This window comes from Pseudoliparis swirei, chromosome 7, assembly GCF_029220125.1.
Source record: "Pseudoliparis swirei isolate HS2019 ecotype Mariana Trench chromosome 7, NWPU_hadal_v1, whole genome shotgun sequence".
Classification (NCBI taxonomy): Eukaryota; Metazoa; Chordata; class Actinopteri; order Perciformes; family Liparidae; genus Pseudoliparis; species Pseudoliparis swirei.
Genome location: NC_079394.1, coordinates 6,056,497 through 6,082,917, shown reverse-complemented (window position 1 = coordinate 6,082,917; position 26,421 = coordinate 6,056,497). Strand labels below are relative to the sequence as shown.

The 26,421-nt window shown below is 39.8% G+C and overlaps 3 protein-coding genes across 4 annotated transcripts; all 3 read right to left on the bottom strand.

Moving 5' to 3' along the window:
• Positions 1–330: 330 nt before the first annotated feature.
• bnip3la (BCL2 interacting protein 3 like a) lies at positions 331–5,265 on the bottom strand. Its single transcript, XM_056419803.1, has 6 exons — positions 5,204–5,265; positions 3,844–4,123; positions 3,668–3,749; positions 3,474–3,580; positions 3,238–3,387; positions 331–2,872 (listed from the first exon to the last, which is right to left on the bottom strand). The coding sequence occupies exons 1-6, from the start codon at positions 5,253–5,255 to the stop codon at positions 2,824–2,826; spliced, it is 720 nt and encodes a 239-aa protein (XP_056275778.1). The 5' UTR covers positions 5,256–5,265; the 3' UTR covers positions 331–2,823.
• An 813-nt stretch (positions 5,266–6,078) lies between these two features.
• Positions 6,079–15,812, bottom strand: ppp2r2aa (protein phosphatase 2, regulatory subunit B, alpha a). The gene is made up of 10 exons (XM_056419568.1): positions 15,563–15,812; positions 15,131–15,208; positions 13,582–13,679; positions 13,167–13,329; positions 12,874–12,986; positions 12,374–12,551; positions 10,933–11,097; positions 10,201–10,370; positions 9,956–10,047; positions 6,079–9,559 (listed from the first exon to the last, which is right to left on the bottom strand). The coding sequence occupies exons 1-10, from the start codon at positions 15,567–15,569 to the stop codon at positions 9,280–9,282; spliced, it is 1,344 nt and encodes a 447-aa protein (XP_056275543.1). The 5' UTR covers positions 15,570–15,812; the 3' UTR covers positions 6,079–9,279.
• Positions 15,813–19,961: 4,149 nt separating this feature from the next.
• Positions 19,962–25,823, bottom strand: vps33a (VPS33A core subunit of CORVET and HOPS complexes). 2 transcript variants are annotated; one of them, XM_056419354.1, is made up of 13 exons: positions 25,734–25,823; positions 24,952–25,017; positions 24,734–24,861; positions 24,397–24,583; positions 24,063–24,179; positions 23,784–23,958; positions 23,430–23,623; positions 22,806–22,932; positions 22,425–22,492; positions 22,058–22,195; positions 21,749–21,886; positions 21,492–21,660; positions 19,962–20,904 (listed from the first exon to the last, which is right to left on the bottom strand). In XM_056419354.1, exons 3-13 carry the CDS (start codon positions 24,841–24,843, stop codon positions 20,711–20,713), a joined length of 1,617 nt encoding a protein of 538 aa, XP_056275329.1. In that variant the 5' UTR covers positions 24,844–24,861; positions 24,952–25,017; positions 25,734–25,823; the 3' UTR covers positions 19,962–20,710. The 2 variants fall into 2 exon arrangements, with proteins under 2 accessions (XP_056275329.1, XP_056275328.1); XM_056419353.1 differs by lacking the exon at positions 25,734–25,823 and adding an exon at positions 25,357–25,725.
• Positions 25,824–26,421: the final 598 nt, after the last annotated feature.

Below are 26,421 nucleotides of genomic sequence, written 5' to 3'. Positions count from 1 at the left end.
TTGAAAAATGGCACCGAATGCTAGGAATGACTCCTCTGTTTCATTGAGCGTGACAGCGTCTTGGGTAATAACATAATTGTGTGAAGACGTAATTTTACTATTGCTCTGCGTAAAAATAATTAATCGTAAATCGTATCGATTAACGTTGCAATGACATATTCCTGTAAAGAAGATAGCTATCGTCAGTGTCATGGGGAGAGTTTTTACAGGTGCATTCACGACCTTTTACCCTGGGCAATTGTTATTATATGCTAAGTTGTCTCTGTCATGGATACACTTGTAATAATTACCCGATCTATAGTTGGGAATAATTAAAACAGTATGTACAAGTGTGAGCAATGTCGAACTTTAATGTCATGCTTACATGGGAATTTCAATCCAATTCCTAGATCCTTCATCATTTGAAATAGTACTTGACATTATTATTAGTATTAACCAGGGCCTGCCTGTCTGTGAACAAACATCGCTCAGCATGTCAAGTGGATACAAAAAGTAAACACTTAACACAGTGGCAACACTTAATTCCATGCAATAAAAAGGTCAGATCTTAGATGGACCACAACGGACTAGACTGAAATGTGCTAGTCAGGCACGCAAAGATAGGATTGAAAGCAACTAAAAATGCATCACATCGATTTACAATGTTGCCCCCTCTTTTTCATTGTTATTGATAATGACGAAAGGACCATGAGTTGTGACACCTGTGATTTAGCTTTTCAGAAAACTTACCTTGACATTCAGGAATTACACTTTCTTTTCTTTGTGATTCATGTCAAAATGTAAATTAATTTACATTGACCGACATTAAATTAATGCTCCGTATGGAACCCATAATGATGATATGCCATTTTATTCGTTATTGTGCCTTGGATAATGCACTATGGTTTATTGAGCTCCATCCACTTTTTGTATTTATACATCAGCTGCTGTATATAGTACAAACCTTATTTAAAATGTTATGTTTTGCATACTGATTAACTGTACATGAGCCTGTTATGATGACTTGTGTATTTTATGAGTTACTAGGAGTTATCTAATGCATTAAAGACTATATGCATCTTGAGAGCTTTCAAACTAGTACTTTGTGGTTATTATGGTGAATGAAAATGTTCACATGATTCAATGTCATCCATTAATAAACAACAGCAGAATTATCCATTCATCCAATCAGCATCAATATATAGATGTCACATGCATTTTCATCAGGAAATGTTCTTTCAGTTTTTCTCTAAATTCTACACACACTGGACACGTTTTATTGTATCATATAATGTGATATGATTGCACAGTGTAACAAACATAAAAGCCAGATAACACTCTTCATTGAAGCTCCTGGAAATACCTTCCTGTGTTGGTTTCTGCTGACCCTTCAGCGATTAAACAACAGCAAAAACACATTACATATACTGCGACAAAGTTAGGTAATAATGATAATGCATTAATAATATCAATGTATAAACAAAGTATACAATCTCAAAAAGTATCTATTAAATTGGGTAGATCACAGCTTAAATTATTGTTCACATCTACATCTTTAAATATCTAAACATATCAGAAAATAAAATAAACAATCTAAGATAAATCACCAATATGCAGTGGTGAAAGATAAAATGTGGCACTTTGCCATTTTTTCTATGTTAAAGTAAATATGTAAATATGTCGGAAAAAAATAATACAAATAGCATAGAGCCTGGTAAATTGCCATCATCCCAAGGTTGCTCTATCATAATATACTCAAACAACCCCCATGTGAAAAGCAAGAATTACTCACTAGATCAATGTTTCAGCTTTTCAACCTCAAAAAAAAAGAAGAAAAAAGCTTTTAACCCTTCTGTTGCCTTCGGGTCATTTTGACCCGAATCAATATTACACCCTCCCCCCGCCTATGGGTCATTTTGACCCGATTCAATGTTTCACCCTCCTGTTACCTTTATATTTACTAACATATTTTACCCTTTGGGTTCAATTTGACGCCAGCAATTAAAACCTCCAGAAAATTATTCGAATTAATATTGTTTTCCAAGTTTAAGTGTGAGGCACTTTATGTTTGTTTGTTGACTACCGAAAGAACACCGACATTAAACATTGAATGGGGTCAAATTAATCCGAAGGCGGGGGGAGGGTGTAATATTGATTCGGGTCAAAATGACCCGAAGGCAACACAAGGGTTAAAAGAAACCCTCAGGAGTCAACATGATACAATTTATATTCTCAACAAATTATGGGATTTAAAAATGAATCCCACTGTGCGGCATCATCTGTTTCCCCTCCACCAACTGCAACTTGAATGTTTAGCTCCAAAAGTTAAGGCGATAAAAGTCCCCTCTGTTCCCAGAGGCAATTCAAATTTGCTGTATTGTGGATATGGCGCATATTTTTGGTTCGTACACTCTGCCAACTGAGACAACAGTGGAGAGATGCCACTTCGGAGAAGTCCAGATTTCTCATGACATAACATCAAAATTGGAGACAAAAACGTCAACCCTTAAGCCACCTGACATCAAATTCTTGTCACATATTTTCTATTCTTGTCACATATTTTCTAGTTGAACAGGATGACTAATACTTTGCAGCTCCAACAGAGTCTGTCATCGACTGTGGAAGAAGTTGGTGACAGCTGCTGGGTTCAATGTTGTGTCAAAATGTGATGAGTGCAACCACATTACATCATGTGTATAACTCTACAACTACATCTACAATGTGACAGAATTGAATGCTGACTTGAAGTCAAATGTGGGCGTACAATTGATGTAGAGAAACAGCTTGACTACAGGAGGATGGCAGAGAGACAAGAGAACGTCCAGGCACCGCTGCATCTTCAATTCAATAAGAGCTGGTGGAGGCTGTGGCAATTCTCTTCCCAATGTACACCCTAGAAGAAGAAAAAACTATCCATCAATATCAGTTGATCAATTAAAACTAAGGAACAAATGTTCATACACATCTAGGCAAGTCTGTTTTATAAATATGTAATGCATGAGGCCCAGGTCTGAGTAGACAGGCATCAGATACATACATTTCAGTCATCTTGGAAACCAAAATAGCAGTGTACTGATAAATTCACAATGACAATACTGACCCTTTCCTATGGTACATGGCGAGTCACTAAAAGACAAGTGTGGTACAAATACAAAACATCAGTGCAGATTAAGAAAATGTAACTTTGTTTTTCAATACAATGCTGAGCATTGCATCGTGTCCCTGAATGACGATAGAACTGCATGAATTCAGACCTACCCGAGGCCAAGAGCGACAATGTGCGAGATGAGTAAGGAAGGGATGAAGACTTTGAGGAATTCAGCTGAGAAGATGCCACCTTTCTTCATGACCCCACTCTTTCTAATGCTGAGAGATACTGAACGTCGTGGGTGCCTGAAGTTGAACTCCCTGCGAGGAATAATCAAAGTCAATTATTGCAAATTAAATTCAGAAAACAATATCCTGAACAAACATTAGTGAATTATTCTGCTTACTTTGGTGGAACGTTTTCTGGTCTGCTGGACCAGTCAGCGACCCAGTCTACTTCTTTGTTCATCAGGATGTCTTCCTCTCTGTCCTTCTCTGCACTATCGTCACCTGACTGCAAATATAGCGGCAAAGTAATTAGGTTGTAATCTTAAATGACAAGGCCTGAAAAGAAATTGAACTTTTAAATATGTTGTTTTACCTGACTATCTCTTGGGCTAGGCATCTCAACATCAAAAGTTATCTGACCCTCATCCTGATCTGGACTTGGTGGCCTGTGAGGACTGAGTCGACACATTGGGATAGAACAAATAATTAAATTACCACCCCAAGCGCTTGCCTGAGCTTTAAAGCACATATACTGGCACTTATTCCTACCTGTTACAGGAGGAGCTATTCTGGCTGGATTCATGCTGTGCATCCAGGAGAATATTTTCCATTTCTCCATTGTGGATCGAGGAGGACGAGGGCACATGCTCTAGTCCTCCAATCAGTGTTTCATCAGTCTCAGGCACCCCTTCCAAGGTCTGTAGAGTTTGACTCATGCCAGCATTTGCATTTATTAGGTCTTCAGCAGGTGTCTCTGGAACATTGGCCTGCACGGCATGCAAGGCCTGGGTCCCTGTGTTCCCATTCAGCTCCAGCTCTATCCAAGAGCCTTGGCAACACAAAGGTCAAGAGGAGGGAAAGGGGGGGGGGGGGGGATTTATCTTGTTGTGGTACAACCTAGAAGATTGTACACCCCAGAGACACACCTCTGCCTCCTTTCAAATGGAAAGAGATGAACTACATTTCTTGCATCACTGATAGTGCATTCAAATGTGCCACTGCCCCACAAACAGCGTGCATGTTTGTTTGTTTTCTCAGAAGGGCTGTTTGTTATGCAATCTCTAATGTCCAGCGGGCTTGGGCTTAGCACACAATATAAACCTCATGATCTCCTGATAGCACGAGACGCCCCGCCCCCCCCCTTTGGCCTCGCTAAAAATAACATATAGTTGATGCATTTCGACGACGCACGCATATATGACTGATTATCCATCTACAGACGAGTTTGTCATTAATGCTGCTCTCATGTGACGTCTTGCATAACTGTGAAGTGCAAGTAGCCCAGACATGTCGCTGTTGCAGCGGGGATGTTGTCACATGTAGAAAACACGCCCCGCTTTTCCTTCTGAGCAAACGCTTTAGTCTAGTTGTTTATCAGTTCAAGTCTGGACACCCCTTTGGTCAGTTTATTGTTCAAATGTGTTTTTGGAGCTGTCTGTGGTAGATATAGGTTTGGCTGACATCCTACTATTGTCTTCCTTTATAATAGATGTTTTGTGAGAAAGACGGTGTGGTTTTGAATAAAAAAGACGAGTCGACTACAGAAGGAGTGAGAGTGATAGGACCCATTATTGGAAAAAAAACGTGATGTAAAGGCAACATATATTTCGTCTTTTTCCCCAAACTTGTTTTCATTTTGGCTAGAGCCCGCCCAGGGCTCACGTGTGCACGTGATTGGTTGCCCTTCAATCAATCAAACATTTATCGCAGCGCTATTGGCTAGTGTGCGGTGACGTCGATCAACATCATCCTCCGCCCCTCCTAGAAGAAGAGGAAATACCGTAGCCGATGTAACTTTTACAATAAAATCTTGATTATACGAAGATTCTAAGAAACACACACACCCGTTGGAAATATGTTAAATAGTCTTTGTAACGTGCAGTGCAGAAGCACCGGCGGCGGTACATACCGTGAAGCCCGGGCTCCTCGTTATTGTTTTGTTGAGCAGCAGCGGTAGACATGACGACCCAGTTTGAGAATTCATCAACATGACACGGAGACTAACTCCGATGTGCGCATGCGCTACATTAGCCCAAAGTCCGAGCCAGGCCACAAACACATCAGTAATGGGAAATTTGCTCAAACACATCAGAAAATGACTCGACTGTGTGGATATTTACATTGTTCTTTAGCCTGCACTAAAAAGGTAAATAGAACCTCCAAAGTTTAATATAATTCATAAACAAAACAAAGAATATGTTCACCATCAAGTCCAGCTGATGGGCTTGGGTGCACAACATGGGTGGACTCTCTCTCTCGATAGTCACTTGAGTCTGTGCAGTGTTTAAGGATAGATAATAATAGTGAGGCTCTTCAAATAAGTGCTGCCTTGGGTCAACTTAACTATTAAATGTGGAGAGGCAGGCATTTCCATAAGAAGTGTTTCCTGTATACAAGTAGAGATGGATGGGTATGTAATACATCTCCCCTCCTCCAGTTCCATAAAAATATCTTGTTGGTTGGTGTATTTTCAGTTGAATGGGTAAGAATATTTTTTGACCTCAGTTGAGTAAGATCTGCCAAGTCTGGCACCACAGCAGGGGATTGAGAATAGGGTGTCCCTTTGAAAGCAGAGCAGGAACTCTGCCTCGGTGATGCAATGGACCTAATATAATCCCTGCCATGTTTTCACATTCTTTTTTGATATATAATTTCAGCTTAGTTTTATAACAAACCTCTACAATAACACATATTTTGGGCAAGACTCCATGTGATCATTTCACATTTACAGCACATAATCTTGCAGACACAAACCACAGAACAGATTGGTCTTTCATTCAGAAATAAGGTTTGAAATTCTTTATTACTTTTCATCTAAATTGTTCTTTATTCAATTTGACAAAGACCAACATAGCTGAACAATGAACCATTTTTTGTTTTTAACCCCCCAAACTCTCCCACAATCTTAATTCAAGTCTCCCTTGAAAGAAATGATCAAAAACATACAAATTAATGAACTTAATCAAAATAAAAAAGTGCATTTTGTTTTAAACCCTGTGTCACATTAGACATGTATATAATGCTGCTTCAAGTGGAAAAACCTCATAACTCCAATTTAGGCTGTTTCCTTGCACTTTCATGATCCCTTGGGTGGAGAGCAAGTTTTTCTGACATTCCAAAAAAAAAACTATATAGCAACTTGAATTTCAAAAAGTGTATGATCTACTTGTAAATAAGGCTGTTTTTAATAAAGTCCTGAAAAGCTGCTTTTTAAAAAGGTAAGAGGTTTTGATCACAGAGCAGTGGTAAATTCCCCTGAGCGGTCTCCTGTCTGGCACGCCAGAAAGTCCAAGAAAAATACTCATCTTCGGTCTTCTTTACGCTATAAGAAAGGCATTAGGGTTCTTCTGAACGTCTTTGTGAATTACACCATAGCCTCAAACAATAGCTATGAAGACAACATGAGGGGAAAGTGAAGATTAGTGGGTCGGTATTTCTCATGAATGCCAGTGACTGTTTTGCAATATCTCTCTGACTCTCACACGGTCTGAAGACCTCTGCAATAAAAAGTGTGTTACCTCAAAATCTTTGTAAACAACATGCCAATTCTAGTTTTGTATCATTTATATATACAGATTTTTGTATCTTTTAACAGGTTGTAAAAACAATAGTTATTTAACAGTGTAAATTATTCCTTTTAATGAATGCCTGAGATCACTGATCTCATGGTTTGAATGGACAGCTTCTTGTTGAAATAGGAAAATGATTAAAGATAAACATATTTGACATGAGGAATATTAATTGAATGACCCTCACAAGCTTGCACCGCACTAGTTTTTTGAAAAAAATAAAATAAATCTTATTACTGAGAGGACATTACCTAGAGCCCAGAGAGTACGGCATCGTTAAGATGGGTGGTTATTATGGTGTCATCCTAGTGATAGGAAATACGTTATTTAATGGTAAGAGTGACACATTAACTTACATAACGGTCCAGTGGACAAATGCGCTTCCTGATTCAATGGATTAATCTGTCATCAAAACATAATTTCAATAGAGTGGAAAGCTGTGCTATAATCAACCTGTTGGCTTAAGGAGGGAAAGTCGTCAGCGTGTGAATGAAGCCAAAAGCAGCAGAGAAACCGCAGAATTAATTATTTAAAGTATTCCCCCCCCTCCCCCATGTTCAATGTAACCATTAAACAAACTGCAAACCAAATGCTTACCAAATTCTCCTTTTTAAATGAACACGCCTATATCCCCCTGCATCACAGGAAAGTAGACATTTCATACAATAATTCAAAATCTGTAACTCGGCATTGTCCACTGAATTGACAAGCTTTAGGGAAAAACTAGCTCTAAACAGTTGTGACATTACATGTTGATTTAAAATCTGTCTTTCCCATAAAGGTATATTGTTTCACAGTGAGCAAAAACATGAATGATGAAAAACCATGGCGTTAGATCAAAATGAACTCAGAATCTAACTCCGAAGCATCCAAATAAATTCTGCATAAACATAATTTACAGTCAGACAAATAAAAAATAAAACTGTTGTAGTGCTTATGACTACAGAGGTACTGACGCCTAACAAGTTACTTTTCTTTGGACATCCCAGGTGAGAAACATCACACTCCTTGATGTCACTAAAGTCTCTAGCTTTTAAAGAAATACCCGCTTGAGTGAACAAACCGTCCCAGTCATGACACAAAGGTAACCGCATCAGGAAACCTTCCATCTACAATCAGTCTGAGACAGCTAAAGAAACTACAGTGATCAGACTGTAATCCTATTGCCTTCATTTATACAAAAATAAATCAGCTATAGTGATTATTCTTTTTTTGTATCATCAGGTACATTACAAAACATCATAAAAAACCCTTGTCTGCAAGATAGCTTTAAATGAATAAAACTTTACTTGATTCGCTCTCATTCAACACCAAAAACCACAATACCCGACGCCGCTCTTGTGACCATGTAAAAAGGACTACATTGGTGTTTTGATTCTATATATAAATGTGTTTGGCCATTAACTAGAAATTATGAAGACAATACTACTGACCATTGTCATCATTTCAATGCACGATGAGTCAGAAACTATTCCAGAAGACGAACATTTTAAAACATGGAAGTTCTTTGTTAATGATAAATGATAATACCGTTGTTTCTTGCTCATTTTAGGTAACTTGACTTTCGTGTCAGATGTTGAGGTACGCTCGACTTTTCCTGCATTATCAATGAAAAATTACTTTGAATAAATCAAAGGTTGACAGTGATGAAATAGCCAAGTTAGTTGACTTTCTACCTGTAAAGAAATTAATAGAAACCATCTAATAAACATTGGTACGTTGTGGACAAAGGTTAGAAGTAATGCAAGTTAATCTTTTTGCAGAGAATGAGCTAAAACCCGATAAAATACCAGAACAGCATAACCATACTGTACATTAGAAAAGAAGTGGAGCGCGAGCTTGGCAACTTGACAAATACTTGGGGCAAATCTGGAGTGTTGACAGCTTGTATTCGCGGTGTTTCAGGCCAGCACGAAAAGGAACTTGGTGACAGAAAGACGTATAAACAGTAGAAAGAATTTCCTATTCAAACTAATAAAACATGGTAGCCACAGAATCTTGACAACTGGTAGGCATGTCATATACATGAATCATGTCAAGATGGCACAACAGAATAATGAAACAATCTAGCCAAACATGTGTATTAAACACACTTCCCTTTGGTTTGGGATGTATGGGAGTTGCAAATGGTAGCTCAGTGAACCGAGTGCTCCTGCTGGAGAAAACCCATGACACTAAATCCCAAATTCTGGACTCTACAAACCCTGCATGTTTATATTGGTCATACACATGCAACAAGTCCCTGTGTTGGCACGGTTTGTTGTTGACAGTGTAAGTCACATTCAATACTAAATTCACCTAGGGCAGATCATATCAAGATTTGGGGATTTAGGCAAAGACAAACGGATATCGTCGGTGTACGTGTATCAGATCAGTGGGGATCAAGCCGGAACAGATCTGAGCGGTTCAACAAACGCTAGTTCAGTTTTTCCTGGAATATGTACAGATTGTTGGTCGTGGCCACAGCAATGATGTTGTCCAGAGGATGCCAGGCGGTGTGGAGGATCTTCTTGTTAAAGTCCAGACTGTCTACACTGATCTCGTCCTTTTTGCGCTTCCCACCTGTGCTTACTTTGCGAGGTTTCAGGACAGATCTGGGCTTGCTGTTCTCCCGCGACGCCTCTAGGGTTACATCCTGCCGATAGACTCGATCAAACATCCTGAAGAAGTTGTTGTAGGAACCGGTCATCACAACGCTGCAGAGAGACATGGCACGATTGGTGGCACAACACATCGAAGGTAGCAATTCAAAAGGTGGTTCTCGATTATGTACCAATACCAGAACATATATAGAAGGCCTCTCTGCTACCCAGAATGAATCATTTGCCGCCTTATGCTTTGCACTGAGGTGATAGCCACATTAATTGATAAGCCAAAGGCTGTTGGCCAGTTCAGTCGCATCAAATATGCGGCAGATCACAGCATTTGCATGTCACATGCATATTTAAAGTGGGGTGATTCCAAATGCATGCTGAAGAAAACATAGATCACTTTTAAAGTGCACATTTTACTTTTACAATAGTTACATCTACCAATAGCCACAAGGCTTCTTAAACCAGATATAAAATATCTATAATAGATTAGAGACTCACCTGTCGTTCCCATTCCAACAGCACTCAAACTTGTCGAAGATGCAGTCATTCTCATAGAGGGAACACAGTTTACTCCTGAGATATTCATGCACCTGTTAAAAGAATGCGATGAAGTTACAATTGTGCAAGTGGAAAAATAACATTACGAGAGCATACTTTGAGTATGACTTCTGTGTAACTATCTATAGAAAAGAAACTGATGGAACAACGATTATTTTTCACTAAACATGGAAACAGTCACAGACCTGATATGTCTCTACTGGCCGGGACTCCATATTGAGATCCCAGATTTTGACGGACAGGTAGTCTCGGGTCATCATGTAGCGTCCACTGTGGCTGAACTTCACATCAGAGATGGATGAGATGATTTCAGAGAAGAACGAACGATTGTTTGGATCCTCTGGCTCTTCAAACTCTTAAAAAAGGAAATGATGGAAGTCATTAGTATACCCTTACCAACGGCCATTACTTGTGATATAACATTATAGCCCGACAGTGAGCCAGCATACAGAACACCAGGACCCTGAAATCTAAGCAGCTAAATGGAGATTTAGAATATTTGAGTCCATTATTTACAACTGTGCTTATCCTAATGTGACAAGTCAAAATATTTTCCAGGAAAAAAGGTTGCACAGTCGTGTGGCTTTTAACTAATAAGACTTCTCCCAGGTTTGATCTATTCTATCTGAGATGCTACCCAACAACCAAAATATCCAGGACTTAAAAAGCAACTCTAGTCAACATTTGTGTTGCTTTATATGTAAACTATTGTCACTACCCTTTTACGGAAAGACTGGCCGCACAATTGAAACGGTTCTTGATATGCTTTATACTTTAATAGAAGACAGTGCTGTTTCTACTAAAGTAAGCACAGAGAAACAAAAAGTAAAGAAAATATTAGCCATTTTAATGTCTATTATCCAGTTTCAGAGACACACCTGTGAATTTAACTGTAGCTTAAATAAAAATGATCTTACGTTTGGCGTGCTTGTCACACAGTGCTGATGCCCTCATGTCACACAAGCGGATGGTGCCCTTGCTGCTGCTGTAGACAAAAGTGTTACATTGGTTGGGGTGGAACTCCGCTGCTGTTATCACCTCGGTCAACTCCTCCATATTGGCTGGCTTAATGTCAACAATATCTGAAGAAGTGTGGTTAAGGTCAAAAAGGGGAAAACAGACATTTGCACAACATAAAACATTTTAAAGATTTGTTTTCATAATTGAACTGATACAAACATATCCTGCCAGTCTCCCACCGGATCAAATGGTTTTCAAATGGCCACGGGTCATTTTAAAAGGTTGATATCATACTTGCAAACTCATGAGGGGTGAAAAAGGTGACAACGGGGGGGTGCAGGTGACTTTTTTGTTGTCGTCTCCACACCACATCCACGTTGTTTGATGACACCTCAAAGCTTTTATAACTACAGTCTTTTGATTGTTCTGACTGCAAATCTAAATAATAACAAACATTTTAAGGAAAAAGGTCCTCTGAATAATTCAGTGATCGGGCCCTAATAATAGTAATAACAACTTTACATTATCATTATATATAATATGGTTAGTCATTCATGAACCAACTTCATTTTTTTATACTTGTGTGCTCTGCTGAGCTTTGAGCCTGTTCCATAATTCTGTTCCATGACTCTGTTCCAGGAGCCTGTTCCTTCATCAAAGATGTTTTATTGCTTAGATCACCACATGTTCTCCATGTCTCACTCCATCTCATTAACGCCGGCTGTCCAATTCCGCCCCCCCTACCTCAAACAAAAACTCTTCGGATCTACACTATTCACGTGGATGACCTATTTTGATTTCAAAACGGCGAATTTCGCCGAAAGGTGACAAGTTTGCAGGTATGGATATGGTGACAAAATAAATCGACTGCAGTGCTGCTCTGAACTAGTTAGACGTCACTGCTCTTAGAGTCAACTCTCCACAGCGCTCTCAACAGAAAGTCATGCTGCCAACTCAATTCAGGACTAAAACATGTCTTTACAACTACTTTGGCATCAAAACTACACGTTAAACTTTGTCAAACAAAGACTACAGTATATCAGAGGAGCTCTGTATAAAGGCTGAAAAGTCCTTGTTTGGGGGACATCTGGTGGTGGCATCATTTATGACACTGTGGTAGACAGTTTGTGTAGTCTGCCCTAAAACAGTCTACTTTTTTTTGTAGAATAGTACAAGGAAATATTCTCATTTGTTGTATGGTCTATAGCATGAATAGGATTAATTAATTTACTTTCTTAACATATACAAAATATGCAGTAGGTTTCAGTGTCGTTTCACGGACTGGGTGATGCAGTCTGACTGTATCCAATTTGACTGAAGCATGGTGGACGAGTGACCATGATGCATGAGGGGATTATAATATATATAATTAAATTATAATGAAAGAACAAAGGATACTAAAGCTGCGATCGGTGATGTCCAGATTCCATAGGTTGATGCGCAGGTCATCTGCAGACAGGTAGGTCTCACAATCACTGTTGACTGAGATGGAGTTGATGTGGTAGGTGTGTGCGTTCGCAAACACCCGCCTGGGGCTGGCTTCCACCATCAAGTCCATGGGCTTGAATATTGGTACCTGAGGCGAGGCGCAGGAATAGTGTCACATACATTTCAGGGAAAATATGTGGTAATGATATTGGAATTTATTTTATAATTCAGGTGTGTGATTGTTTTCGTAAAGACTTTCCTAAACTCTTATACAAGTCTCACAATATTCTACATTTGTTAATGTTATTAGTTAGTTTGCTGTTACGATATGTCAATATGGCTGCATGAATCAAAAACGACTGACAACTCAGACAGTGCCTCAATGAGGAGAACAATTGCTGCAAGCATTTCATTAATAATACATACATGGTACAAATTATTGGGACAGTGATGAAGCAATTGATACACACCCGTAGTGTTGTGACAGTATTGAGATCCCTGTAACGCCCATCTTCTTCCTTCAAATTGTAGCCCTCTGGTCTCTTGTCACGCTCACTAATTTTCCACAGCTTTATGGTTTTGTCTGAAATGAGCAAAACTAATTAATAACTTCTCTTAAGTCACAAAAGAAACCGTGTACATTTAGATAACTTATATAACTGACAAATGGTGTCCCTGGAAGACTGATAGCTTAAAATAGATCAAAATAACTAACTCACACTTATAACAGCAAATACATTTAATGAGAATACAGTTTACTAACCATTTGTAGACAAAAGAAACTGTGCTGCGTTCTGAGGCAACCAACGAATCTTGTTGATCTTCTCCTCAATCTCAAGGCTTTTTAGGTAGTCAAATTCAGGTTCATGGCTCTGGAAGGTGCTGTAAACATTGTACTCTCCTCTGCACTGTGGCTGATTCTTACTCTAACAATAAAAAGACAACAATTATCAATGTTAGAAAAAAACTTATTCTGAGAGCAAGAGTCAGCATTTCATTTTATGCAAGATCAGAAGACACACAATGTTTGTTTTCTTTCATTTCAACTAATATCGGCTTAAATTCTGAATTTAGTCAAATGTACAACCAGCTTGACTAAGTTATGAATTTATAAAATGAGAAAAACTATTGTAAATGTCAGTACATTTTGTTTAGTAAGATAAGTCACCAAAACGTACCTCTGGCTCCTGCTGGAAGATGACAACACGGCCCCCTTTATCTCCGGTGGCTAGCAGCTCCCCAGAGTGGTTGAATTCAACAGTAGATATGATGTCAGCTGTGAATGAGGTAGTGCAATCAGAGAAATAGGACTTTTTAACTACTGTAGTAGAGAGCCTGTTTAGCACATTTGAGGAGTGTGAAATGTAAAATTATTGTGCACTTTTATGCAAGGTTTTTCTGGTTTAAATAGTTATTCCCTGCCAATGACAACCCAAATCCTTGAAAAAGGAACCATGGTAAAAAAATAAATAATAATATGTTAAACACAGCAGTGACGTACATGTGTGCAATGGAACTAAAGGTCTACTCAAAACTCATTGGAAGGCAACAATTAGGCATTTGCAGCTATTCAGGATGTTTCAAAGGAAAGCACTCATCAAATCCTACAATACAACAATCAATCCCTGTTTACAGGCTGGCTCTATTCTGAGATAGCGCAATCCTTAAGATTCACAATGGTATTGTTCTTCTCTTAACACAGTACAGAAAGTGCCTGATACAATCTGTCTCCGTACAATCTTTCATATAATGCAAAAGTACTAAACTATTGTAGTGTTTTCAGCCCGCGTGTGTGCACTGCCATGTACCAACACAAGGAGAGGATCACACGTACACTTTTTCTGAGGCAAAGCTTACTGTAAACAACTGTGCAGTCCTACACACCAAGTCCATCATCTACTGTAAACATAGGTGTTTATGGCACTGGTGAATTAACTCATAGGACAATAGGAAACGGGGTGGTTATCTTCCAACATTGTCCATAACACTGCAATGGTCACGAGGGATAAGGGAGGGAATGGTCATGTTTCCTCCCTGATCCCTCGTGATATCTAGACATGCAGGCAGTTGAACACTTTGAGCATCACAAACTAATTTCCTTTCCCCTCCATGGCATTGGATTTCCAGTAAAAGTCTCAAACTATAACACAATTTGCAGATGCTGGATACAGAGGCAGCTATGGAGGGAAGCTTTTACTTTGACTGGGCCAATCAGATGAACGTATAACTTAATAGCACACTGTGCAACACATTAGAAGTTCAACACAAGCCAACTGATTGCAACATTAAACCAAATGAACACATTACTTCAATAACTGTAAACTTATTTAAGAAATGCGCACGCCCAGCAGAGGTAAAAACCTGCAACTATTCAAGTCTGATGTGCATTTCATGACCAAACATGCACATATTAAATTACACACAGCACAAATACACTCAGAGACATTTTAAAAGTTGTGACATTTTACAGAAATTATCCTAAACATAGATGAACACAGTTTTACTCGGCTGTATCAGGCCAGCTGAACTGTCATCATCTGGTATGATCCACACCAATCACCCTTTGTATCATTACAGGTCAATTCTCTCCGACAGCGATCACTCAGAACATGCACGACAGTTAAAACAAAACGTGTAGCACAAGCTTTAAAGCCAGCCCCAAAAACAAGCATGCGCATGATATGCATGAGCAGGTTAGCAACTGAGAGAACAAACACATGAACTTACCTTCTGCGACATCATCGTCAATCGCTCCTTTGACTTGGGAAAAGCACCACTGCACATCACTGGTCCCACCACCGGCTCCTACACGAAACACAAGTTGTAACACACAGCCATAAACGACAACTTTACCCGCGTTAGTCTGGTGCTCAAATCAACAATACAAGAACAATGTCGCACATATGTTGCATGTTTTAACTTGCATGACCTATTCCCAAACAAAAGGCGATGGTTTAGCATGTTATCGGTGTGAAAAACTCTCCCTTTCTCAACGTCAATGACACGAGCATCTTGGAAGTATCCTAGCTTGCTAGCTCGCCTGCGGCTGTTCACGTTAACCACAACAGAGACGAGCACGTCGTCCCTGCAGAGCGGCACGGGAACCGGCGGGTGTACATGAAGCACCGGACTCTCTGGCGGTCTTGCTAACGTAGTTACCTGCCATGGTGAGCGACTCAGACAGAGGGTCTCTGTGTAGCGGGCTCGGGCCCTGGACTGGAGCAGTGCTGACCCGGGTCGGTTCTGGCCGAGGAGCAGACCAGTACTGCTGCTCGTATTAACTCAGCAAGGACCGCACACGTCGTCGTCCCAGTTGCTGTAGACAGCACGAAACTGCTTTTAAAGCAAAAAAGTGAACTATAATGCGGAACCCTGAATGTTAGACTTTGCACTCCACTTTGAGATTTCCCTCGCCTCTGCCTCTCCCAGCATTTCAAAATGGCGCAACGCGGGCGGCGTTCATCGGGCATCAGAGAGCGCCGAGGGTGCATCATGAAATATTAATCTGCCTGACGCCTGAGTCGTCAACGACGTGGTTCTTTTTCCTGTCTCCGGATAGCACACGGTTGATGTATTTATAGCGCTTTAAATGTTTTATTAAAAGTTATAGGGACTTTTTATTTCAAAAAAAAAACAGATAACGTCTTACCCCCGCCCGTGTGGATTGTTCCAGTAATACAAATCGAACAAACCCGCGCACGCAGTGCATTTTTGGTTTAACAGCAAAAGTGAAGAAAAAACAAGATTTAAAATGGATTTAATTTAGAAATCAGGACTTTCTTTTTATTTAATTTTTTTATTTATTTAAAGTGTAAAAATCATTCATATGATATAGCCTATTGTAGTTATGTCAATAATTATAATTAATCTATTTTGGAGCGCTTCTGTACAACATCCGATCGGTTTGCATGTTTGGTTTGCATCCATTAAACGCCCTAACAAACCAAACACTTCCGGATCTGCCTGCAACTGCCATTGAGGTTCCTGGATTAATAGATCTTCCGCAGTTTCTAGCACTTGCTGAACTTCCGTTTTGGAAGATATCTCGGCGCATATGTAAAAGTAATGACTAACTACCCCTGTGCAGACAGAAGTTCAGGCACATACAGGACTGTCTCAGAAAATTAGAATATTGTGATAAAGTTATTTATTTTCTGTAATGCATCTGGTTCATTACAAAATATTCTTTTTATATTACACTTTTTATTAACATTATGCACCTAAAACTAATAAGCAAAATAAAATATTATTTATAAAATTTAAAAAAAAAAAAAAAAATAATAAAAAAATTTGTATGTTTGCTCAGTTTGTTGAAACCAGGAAACCCTTTGAGGTTTTTATGAGTTAATTAGATTCAAGTAGTTTGTTTAATACCTACTACTAGTATTCATATTTCGAGATAGATATATTATGAGTTTTTTTAGCTTTCTAATATAAGCAGCAATATTAAAATAGTAAAAGGCAATAAAAAAAGTTGATTTCAGTTGAATAAGAATGAATCAGAATTTTTTGTTTTTGTTTTTTTTTACAGAAATGAAAAAAACTTCAACTCAATATTCTATTTTTCAGAGATTGTCCATCTGTATACTACCTGGGGACTAAGCACATTTTCGGCCTTTAATTATCACAGGAGACATTTTTAGTTTTCAAAGCTAGAAAAGCTCAGGTGTTGATATTAATGTGAACTCTTTTCTATTTCAATGTCCCAATAAGCCACCATGACAGTGTGACAATGATACAGCATGCACACGTTGACCCAGGTGAAGCAGCTCAATGGAGATCAGCTAATATTCAGTTGATCATTTACACCTTTGCTTTCCCCCCTGTGATACGTCCAAATGTCTTCCGTGTCCATGAAGAAAGTCTCTTGAAACATCCCTCTCCCAATCCCACTCGTCCAACCTTTTGTGTGCATTATTATGGTAAATGGCAAATATGTTAATAACTATAAGATAGTGCTAGCATTGAGATAACAAGAAGCGAGAGAGAGAGAGAGAGATACCAAAAACTGGAGACATTGTTGAATGGCATGTTATGTTATCCCCTAAATCGCGGGAGCACCTCTGTTTTGGCGATTTACAAATCTATTTAGGAATATTCACCTGGCAGACAATATGGATTGAAACGATCAAGGTCGTAAGTACATGTTAACTCTACAAGAAAAAAATACAGGTATTTTCTTAAGACTCAATTAATTTCTGTGTGTATTGTGCTTGTGATGACAAAAATCGACAACAGAATTGCAACGTTATTAAATTGATGAAATCACATGCAGTAAACTTTAAGGCCCTCTGGGTACCTGGGCGCGTCTGGTGATTCAGCTTTCCCAGAAACACAAGATCCCATCAGAATGGACAGCTTTGATTCATCAATTCGTATAAGAGAAATTAGTCACAATAAAGGCTGACATTGTCATGCTCATATTCCTTATTTACATAAAGATTTTTTGTTTAAAGTTTCATGTGCTTCCCAAGGGGGGGAAAAAACACCATTAAAGCTTTTATAAATCAAGAATACACAATACTGTTTTCGTATGGTACACACCCATACAAACATATTTTATATAGCTTCACTGTGGTCATTTTTGCAACTCAGCAGATATCACAGTTTCTAAATTACACGGTTGATCGATATGCCGGCAAAAGCCTGTTTGAACTATTAACAACAACAAAATAGACTAAAGCCGTGAGCACTACTGCAGGGGATGAATCACATTTAAAATAACAGGATCACTCCAGCTTATCACTCCAACTGTATCGCAGTTGTTGCATGTGGATACATTCATTTATAGGAACTGCATTCAAATCCCAAGGTCTGCCTGGTCAACTTCAGTCAGAAAACCAGATTATTCTTCAAGTCAGTTCCTTTTCACTTCCCCACCATAAAGTAAGTGGTCCACCTGGCGAGGAGCAAAGCACCAAACAGCACAGTGTAGCTGAAGAGAACAAATTTAAGGAGTTCCCTGAAAGTCCGGAGGAAGCGGATTATTAAGGGGTCCACATCCAAAGGCTCCTGCTGCGTCTTCTGCCTGCGACCAGGTTGAACCAGGTGTCCCACGTCCTCACCTCGACCCATTCTGCAAACACACATTTGTCAAATTTAGATTAAATAAGAAAACTGTAATGTCCAACTTGGTGGCCCATTTGAAAGTAAATTTTTAAAAAGCAGCACATGACAACACTAACAGTATGAATACTTATTAAATGAAATAGGACACAAAAAATAAACAAGACATATGTTCTTTGTTTTCATGCTTCCTTAAGTTGTAAATATTTTCATTTTAGTGCTTTATGTATTATTAAATGTGTTCAAGTATATTTATGAGAGTTGCATATTGACTTGTTCTTAGCCTTGTAGAAGCTGAGGAGGCAGCACAGTCACAAGACCAGTATTAATAATTTATCTGTAAATTGTACTAAGTGGATTCCGTATTGATCTGCTTTGTTTGTGGATAGTCACACACATTACAGAATATTGAACATCCGATGTCTTAAACTCTCAAGCTATTTTTAGGGAGACTTGTGGAATAAGCTAATATGCAGCTTGCCGACTACCATTGAATAGCATATGTTCCTCGGACTACACAAGTTGCAGCCTGCAAATAAATAATCAAATCATATTCAATACAATCATGCAAATACAAAAGCATTACAATCATGTAAATACAAGGTAGTTGGTTTTCTTCATAAATGTGTTGTCTTGTCCTGGTAAAGAAAACTAAATCACACATGAATGACAACAAATGAAAAACAAGCGAAAGACATCTCATATGAAATAATAAATAAAGTAATTAAATCTTAAATCAATCCTACCTTGGTGTTGTTGAGACAGGAACTGATTATAAAGTGGGTTCCTGTGCTTCCAGCCCTGAAGTCCAAGTTGGTGTGTTCAGCCCTGAGCGTTTCAAGCCCCTGTGGCAGAGGAGGAGCCAAAGGCAATAACTGATCACAGATCAGAATCCCCTGGGATTGAACTAATGGGAATTTAAGTCTTCAGTGCACCTGCTCCTCACACAAAGGGGTTTTACTGTCAGATTTTTTCCATCCGGCAAAAAAACACAGAATGAAGTATTTTCAAATCCATTGAATCAAAGCAGTTCCCAAGTCCTCTCCCCAATCAACAAGGAGGAAATTAACATAGATTTACTCAAGACAGTTCACCAAAACGTCGGAGTGCTGTCAGCAGGTCGCCCTATGTTCCTATAGTGTAAGGCACGGAAGAGGTATTGACTGAAACGGAGATCAAACACCCTCCTGTAGGACAGTTTCCCTCTCCCGGAACATGGAGCAAATGGCTTCCTAATTCAATCAGTGTCCTGCACTGTCAAATCATCGGCTGCCGTGGGCTGAGCTCTCGAGACAGCGCAGGGCCATTATCGGCTGATCAGGGGCCTGTTACTGCGCTAATTGCTCCTTCAGAGAGCTGGACCGCTGCTGACGAATACACTCCCCATCCCCGCCCCTCATCTGCTCTCTTTTATCACAATTAGCTTTCTGAAAATTATCGAGTAAAAAATAAGCAAAATGGTTTCCAACAAGATTATGTAATTTAAGACACATTTCAGTTCGTAAATACTTTATTTACCTACTACTAGCCCAGAAAAAGCCACAGAAAGCTGCCTACAAAAGCCTTCAAACATTGAAGAAGTGCACCTTTAATTATCTTATCCGGGACAGCATCTCAAACATCCCAAACAAGATTAACCATCCATACATATTTACAGTTCCTTCAAGGTAGAGCAATGACCTCAGTCATGGAAACATAGCCAGAGAACAAAGGGATGTATGATAAACAGTTGCATTAAACCAGCTCTATATTATATTGTCTTGGTGCCAATCAAGGACAGAAAATAATAGTAACATAATCTTGGTACCGTGTGGAACGACTGACTACTAGAAGCACTACGGATTACTGTTTTCCACAAGTGGGTCAACATTGTGTTTGTATCATGCACATGCACGAAGCTGCAGGTGCCAGGTTTACACTATTCCTCTGATTTGTGGATAAAGCGTCGCAAAGCACCAGCAAAGACAAGCAAGAAAACATGGATGTAACAGTGGTCTATTTAAAATATGAAATAAATCAACTTTCAAATGCACTGAACAGGTTTGTTCAAGGATACACAACACATTTTGATGAGTGACACAGAGTAAAGAAAACTCCCCAGGGCACCTTTCCAGAGCCTGGTGTTGCTCAGACATCAATGAAACATCTGCAGTCCACGGATATGGACATAAAAAACAGCAGCTGAGTTTTTCTGATGGCTGGAGGGGTTGTTTGATGTGGCCAGGTGTACATGCAGGTGACTCAGGAAATCTGGGATTCCGGCCGGTCCATGAGAGATTTGATCCAAGTTGTACCATTTAGGAGTTTTGTGGTGGCTATAATATACTCCATCCCACTGTCTTCCATTTGAGAGAGGAAACGAAGAGCGGCTATTTCTGCATACGTCACTCCACCGAGGAAGAACACCAGCGTTGTCCGGTTCTCCCCCTGCTGACCTGCACGACAGGAAAAGGCGACGCATGTCACTCGTAACGTGAATTTAACTATTACTGAAAGCAAATGTAAGCTTACTTTAACACAAATCAAACTGAACATTAAAGCACCGAGTTGTAAAAACACTAATTTAGTCTTCACCCTCCCCCTAGATTACAGTCCTTTATTATCACCTTTTAATATCCAATGTGAGGCGAGCACGTAGAAACAAGCCAACGGTCTAATGCCCAAACTCGCAGTTCTAATTATCACATTTCAAACCGAATGTATGATTAAATTCATTATTCACATCAATGCAACACCTTCTACTGCCAATATGAAAAAATGGAAAGAAACTGAAGGAAAGCCCTAGTGGTCACAGACAAATGAAGCCCAGCATGCTTTTCATCTCGCCTTCGCTTCAACACAGACACTAACAGCGTGTCTGTGTTATTGTCAGCTTTGTGCAATCAATCTGCTGCTGCTCAGCGTTTGACTAAAAACAAAAGACTGCGTCTTATCTCCACGGAGCAGACTGGAGGTCATTCACTTTTATTCTGTTTGTTGAGCAGCAGGACAAACAGCAGACCCCGTTTGCATTTGTTCTTACGCTTCTTGTGAAGGCCGGCGGGCAGCTGCTGTCTCTCCTCAAAGTGTGGGCCCGGAAGCATCTTCAGCACCTCTTCGATGCTACGCCAGCCGGGCCTGGCCAAGACCTGGGTCAGTCGAACGCTGAGTGGAGCATAGCCACTGTACACATAGGAGATGTCGTTGGGATTCTGAGGAAATCAACAACAAAAAGGCAGTGTGGTCAAGGTCCTCCTTAAAAGTGCATAGTTTTATTCCTCGTTCTTTTTAATCGTGTACCTGTTCATTGGCGTCCTCCAGCCACAGTTTGAGGGTTTTTCTTATGGTGGGGTAGTTATTCCTTGAGCTCGTCTGTGGTTTCAACAGACTTGTCTTCTCTAGGTTGTTCAGTGTCAGGATGTGTTCATAACCATAAGTCTTTAGAAGAGACAAAATCATTATTAATTAAATCGTCAACTACATGTTTGAAGAATAAAGCCACAATATACTGCAATTTACCCATATTTTTCTTTTTTGATGCAAAATAAATGTACATTATTTAGAAAAATAGAAAAGACACCAGCACCAAAAATAAATCTTTAACTATACCTGGAGAATCTCCCTCTTATAGTAGTCGAACACCTTCTGCTTGAGGCCGTTGTTGCAGACGGACTGCATACACATCAGACGCAGTATCTTGATCAGTGGCTCCTTTTGGGCGATGCAGTCTTCGATATATGTGTTCACCTGGATAGTAACACAACATTTCTCAGAACCTTTGTGCACTCATAGATACATTATATAAATCACTTCTCTTTTATAGAAGATACAAAACTTGAATAATAGACTCAATGGCACATTTCCTATTATTTTGAGGATTTCAATAAACTGTAGTAAAACCAAATGGTACATCTCTGCACGTACTGATATGCCAGATATGCTTTGGAAAAACAATAAGCAGATAGATGAAGAATACCTTGTCTGTTTCGACTCCAGTCATAAACTCCTGCTCCACTGTTAGATTATCAAAGAATGCCTCAGATGCTGAAACATGAGACTTTAGTTAGATGTTATGACATTATAAAAAACATAGATGACACATCAAACACACAATGGGATAAGAACAAAGACATACGGGATTCTTAAACATTAAGAACTCTAAAAAAAGTGCCTCGAGGAATTGGAACGGTTACTTTCTTCAAATAAATAAATACATGTTTTTTTTCTAATAAAGATTGTGTGAAGGTTTTAGATTTTTTTTGGTCATAATTCAAATATGGTGTGAGAATGAGTCTAAAATGCAAACAGAATAAATTATGAAGCAGTTTAAGGGGAAAAGAAAGGGGTTATTGCATACTGGTGAGATCCTTGATCAGCTCTGCTATGGAAGTGTGGTTGGCCAGCGAGCTCCGAGCTGCCTGCATGTGGGGCAACTGAGACACAAACTGCTTTATTTCTCCCACTGTTTTCGCATTGTGGCGCCCCTGAAAGACAAAAACAAATATCACTTTACCTTCTGAGCCGATAATAAGTCGGATCCTACAGCTTTCTTACTTTCTAAGCGTCTTACCCTCCATCAGCCAAGAGGAGCTTGCTCATACTCATTGTTTTCCAGGGTGAAACACCTCTCATGGTGCATATCTTTGCTATTTGTACTAATATAGCTTGTTGTATTACAATCAAATGATCAGAAAGAATGGCAATTTGTTTGGGCTCGTTTAGACTTGATCGATCTAGTACTTTCTCTATCACAAGGTGATTGTCATCATTTCCACAACATCATAGATTTCTGTTATGACCTTTGTGGTGAAAGGCCACAGAGATTACAACCAGATCAGCTGAGATGTCTGGAGGTAATCCAATAGAGCTCCCTGCAAGCATAAGGCATTGCAACAACTTTTTCTTTTTACATTATTATAATGAATATTACACTATAATAATTTTAGAGCAGGCACATATGCAAAGATTAGGCAAGACCCACCTCAAAGGCTGCTGAAATTATTTTGGCCTTCTTGCTGAGCGCTGCTCCGACAGCGTTGAAGTTTTTGTCCCGTATTTCTGCGTACAGTTCCTCTGCCGAGTTGAGCTGTAACTTCTTGGGCTCTGTGGGTAAGTCTTTACTCGCTTCACCTTGCTTTTTCTGCGCAAACTTCTCAGGAGGCAACTTCACATAACCTTTGAGTCAGAGGGAGTAAAAACAAGGACTGGCGATCAAAAATAGAAGCAGGGGATATTCAATAAGCGCACAAACATAAGCAGACTTAAAGTAACTATGACGGTGGATTCATATCAGACATTCACACAAAGTGAGGTGTCAACAAAGGTTTGTTCTGACCGCTAGTTATCCCATAGATCTCGTCAATGAGACCTTCGTAGGTGAGCTGTGTGGCCAGAGGGGTGAGCAGGTCAACATTACGGTCCAGGAGGAGCAGAGTATCGAACACTGGAAGGATCTGATTCTGACTGCCGGCAAACTCCCGCTTCATTCGCAACATCATGTTGGCAACATGCTAAGAACAAGCAGAGAATTTATTTCTCAAACAAACTCCTGGCTGCGGCTGAGACGGTGCAATTAACAGTTTAAAATAATGACTCCACTTGGAACAATACTCACTCGAGCACACTCTCCTTTCCCATATATCTGAGGAATGGTGCCATACAGTGCCTGTAAGTTTATGAGGCCTTTTGCTGTGTGGTAAAGACTTGTTTGGTCATTTTCTAGGTAGCACTCCTGTAAGAGAAATGAGGGAGAAAAACAAAGGTTAATGACGGTTCAAATGAAACCGCAGCCAAGGGTGAAATAAATAAATAAATCATACATATTTGAACAGTACTTATCAATATGTCATAATATTGAACTGCTGCCAATTTTAAATATAATTGCTCCTGAATAACAATGTAAATATAGCAGCACAATGGTTGATCTAAAATGTGCAAGTTAAACACACCCTGAAAGCACTTTCATACTCCATGGAGAGCAGGTCGCCATCATAGGGGATCAGGTCCAGGATATACTCGTCAATGTTGATGAAGGAGGCCAACACACCCTGCTCCTTCAGCCGCTGTTCACACAGCATGCTCCGCCGAGGCACAAACAAAATGTGGAAGTCTCGTGACGACTGCATCTTGGCCTCACTGAAGTTGCACAATCCAAGACAAAGGTGTTAAATACCACGAACCGCTTGACAACGTGACAGAAGGGACTTGAAAAGCCCCGTTTTCCCTAAAAATGCTTACAGCATTGTTAAAAACGGTGGGGCTTGAAAACGAGACACATAAACAGACCTCAATACATTCTCAGCAATGATGTCCATGAGCTCCAGTCTTGGACGAATAAAGAAAATGATATTTTTGACGTCAGCGGGGGGGAGCCTGCCACTCTTGAGGGTGAACATCTTCTCCACTTCATGTTCCTGAAAAATCCAGTCATAAACATACAGCATGCATTTGATCTTCGATTAACAAAAAAAACAATACAAAAACTAGGCACAGAAAACACTTACCTTCAGTAGAGAGTACTGTGCTATCAATCCAAAAGGTCCCGTCAGGTATTCATCCCAAACGATGGCCTGCAAAGGAACATAAAGCCACGAATGTCAGTAGCAACACCTGAAAAATCCCGCGTATGCGGAAAGGTTGCCGTCAGTGTCACCTAGGATGTAGCTAGCTGTAAGCTAATTGTAGCATAAAGGAAAATATAAACTGACATGGAGATACACCTAAACCTATTATCAGATTTAGTGTTTAAATGATATTCACACTCAAAACTCATAACTATTTCTTAAAATAACCTGAATGTATTTTGCTAGGGGTGTCGACCATTGACAGCTACAAAAGACGAGCTGAACTGATCTATGTGCATAACTGTCGCTGGGTCGGCCATGTTTTACGTGTTGTGTTTGCATTACCTTGCTTCCCGCACATTTGTCCAAAAACTCTCGAAGGTCTTTTCGTGCTACTTCTCTCAAAATGTTTAAATTGACTCTACCGTACGATAGGTGGGCAGCCATGTTTCTCTATCAGCAACAACATAACCGATCAGGTGACTACAGCAGCAAAACTCAACCACGTGACCAAAGATGACACGATATCAAGATAGTTCCTCTCAAATTCAAAATTCCAGTTTAGCTACGTAAGCTCCTAACGGTCGAAAAAATAACGGCAGGTTCGCGATCCACTTTAGGCAGCTCATGTATGCTACGGGTGCGTATTCGTTTTGAGATATATCTGTATCTGACATTAACACAGATACCAGTAGATTGAAAATATATGTATTTGTATATACCGTCTATGGCGTACTCTGCACACCAGCTTAGAATCAACCCTGACGACACCGAGCTACTATTCCTTCCAGGGAAAGGCTCCCACGACCTGACCACCACCTTCAACAGCTCTGTTAGCGCCGCCCCCTGACGGCCAGGCACCTCGGGGTGACACTCGACAGTCGACTCTCTGACAGCCAACATCACTGCGACAGCGCGCTCCTGTAGGTCCATGCTGCACATCAGGAGAACACGGCCTCTTCTTGCTCTGGTCCAGGTTCTGGTCCAGGCTCTTCCCGGTGGAGTAGCATCCGCTTCACAACATTGGTTCCCGTGCTACAACGGACCGGCCCCGTCTACATCCGAATATTTGGCAATAAATGGCTTCTTGTGACTGTCATTAACCTGTTTTGCACTGAATATCTGTTCAAGATGACAACAATAAAGTGCAACCTGTGAAAAACTAAGACAAAACAGTTCAAATATTTGTCATTAGAGTTTTACTGTGTTTTACACTGCATATCTTTTTCAAAACCACAATAACATGAAAACAAAACGAGTTCAGATATGCGAGTCATCACGTGTTATCATTATTATAGCTGCAATGAGCTTTTTAAACCGGGGTTGCAGGCTTGATACGGCCACTCTCAATGCTCATTGTTGAGCTTTTATTTTGAAAGGGAACGGCGGAAAAGCCGATCTCGGCCGTCT

What these genes read in the sequence shown, in the direction of transcription:
- bnip3la (XM_056419803.1), bottom strand. Translation starts at nt 5,255, where the DNA reads ATGTCTACCGCTGCTGCTCAACAAAACAATAACGAGGAGCCCGGGCTT. An exon ending in AATAGCTCCTCCTGTAACAG is followed by an intron (nt 3,750 to 3,843) that starts GTAGGAATAAGT and finishes GTGTCGACTCAG; the next exon opens with TCCTCACAGGCCACCAAGTC. An exon ending in CCAGAAAACGTTCCACCAAA is followed by an intron (nt 3,388 to 3,473) that starts GTAAGCAGAATA and finishes TATTCCTCGCAG; the next exon opens with GGAGTTCAACTTCAGGCACC.
- ppp2r2aa (XM_056419568.1), bottom strand. An exon ending in TCTTCCAGCAGGAGCCAGAG is followed by an intron (nt 13,330 to 13,581) that starts GTACGTTTTGGT and finishes TTTTATTGTTAG; the next exon opens with AGTAAGAATCAGCCACAGTG. An exon ending in GTGTGACAAGCACGCCAAAC is followed by an intron (nt 10,371 to 10,932) that starts GTAAGATCATTT and finishes TCCTTTTTTAAG; the next exon opens with AGTTTGAAGAGCCAGAGGAT.
- vps33a (XM_056419353.1), bottom strand. Translation starts at nt 25,458, where the DNA reads ATGGCTGCCCACCTATCGTACGGTAGAGTCAATTTAAACATTTTGAGA. An exon ending in ATTGCTGAGAATGTATTGAG is followed by an intron (nt 24,584 to 24,733) that starts GTCTGTTTATGT and finishes GTGCAACTTCAG; the next exon opens with TGAGGCCAAGATGCAGTCGT. An exon ending in CGCCGGCCTTCACAAGAAGC is followed by an intron (nt 20,905 to 21,491) that starts GTAAGAACAAAT and finishes CCTGTCGTGCAG; the next exon opens with GTCAGCAGGGGGAGAACCGG.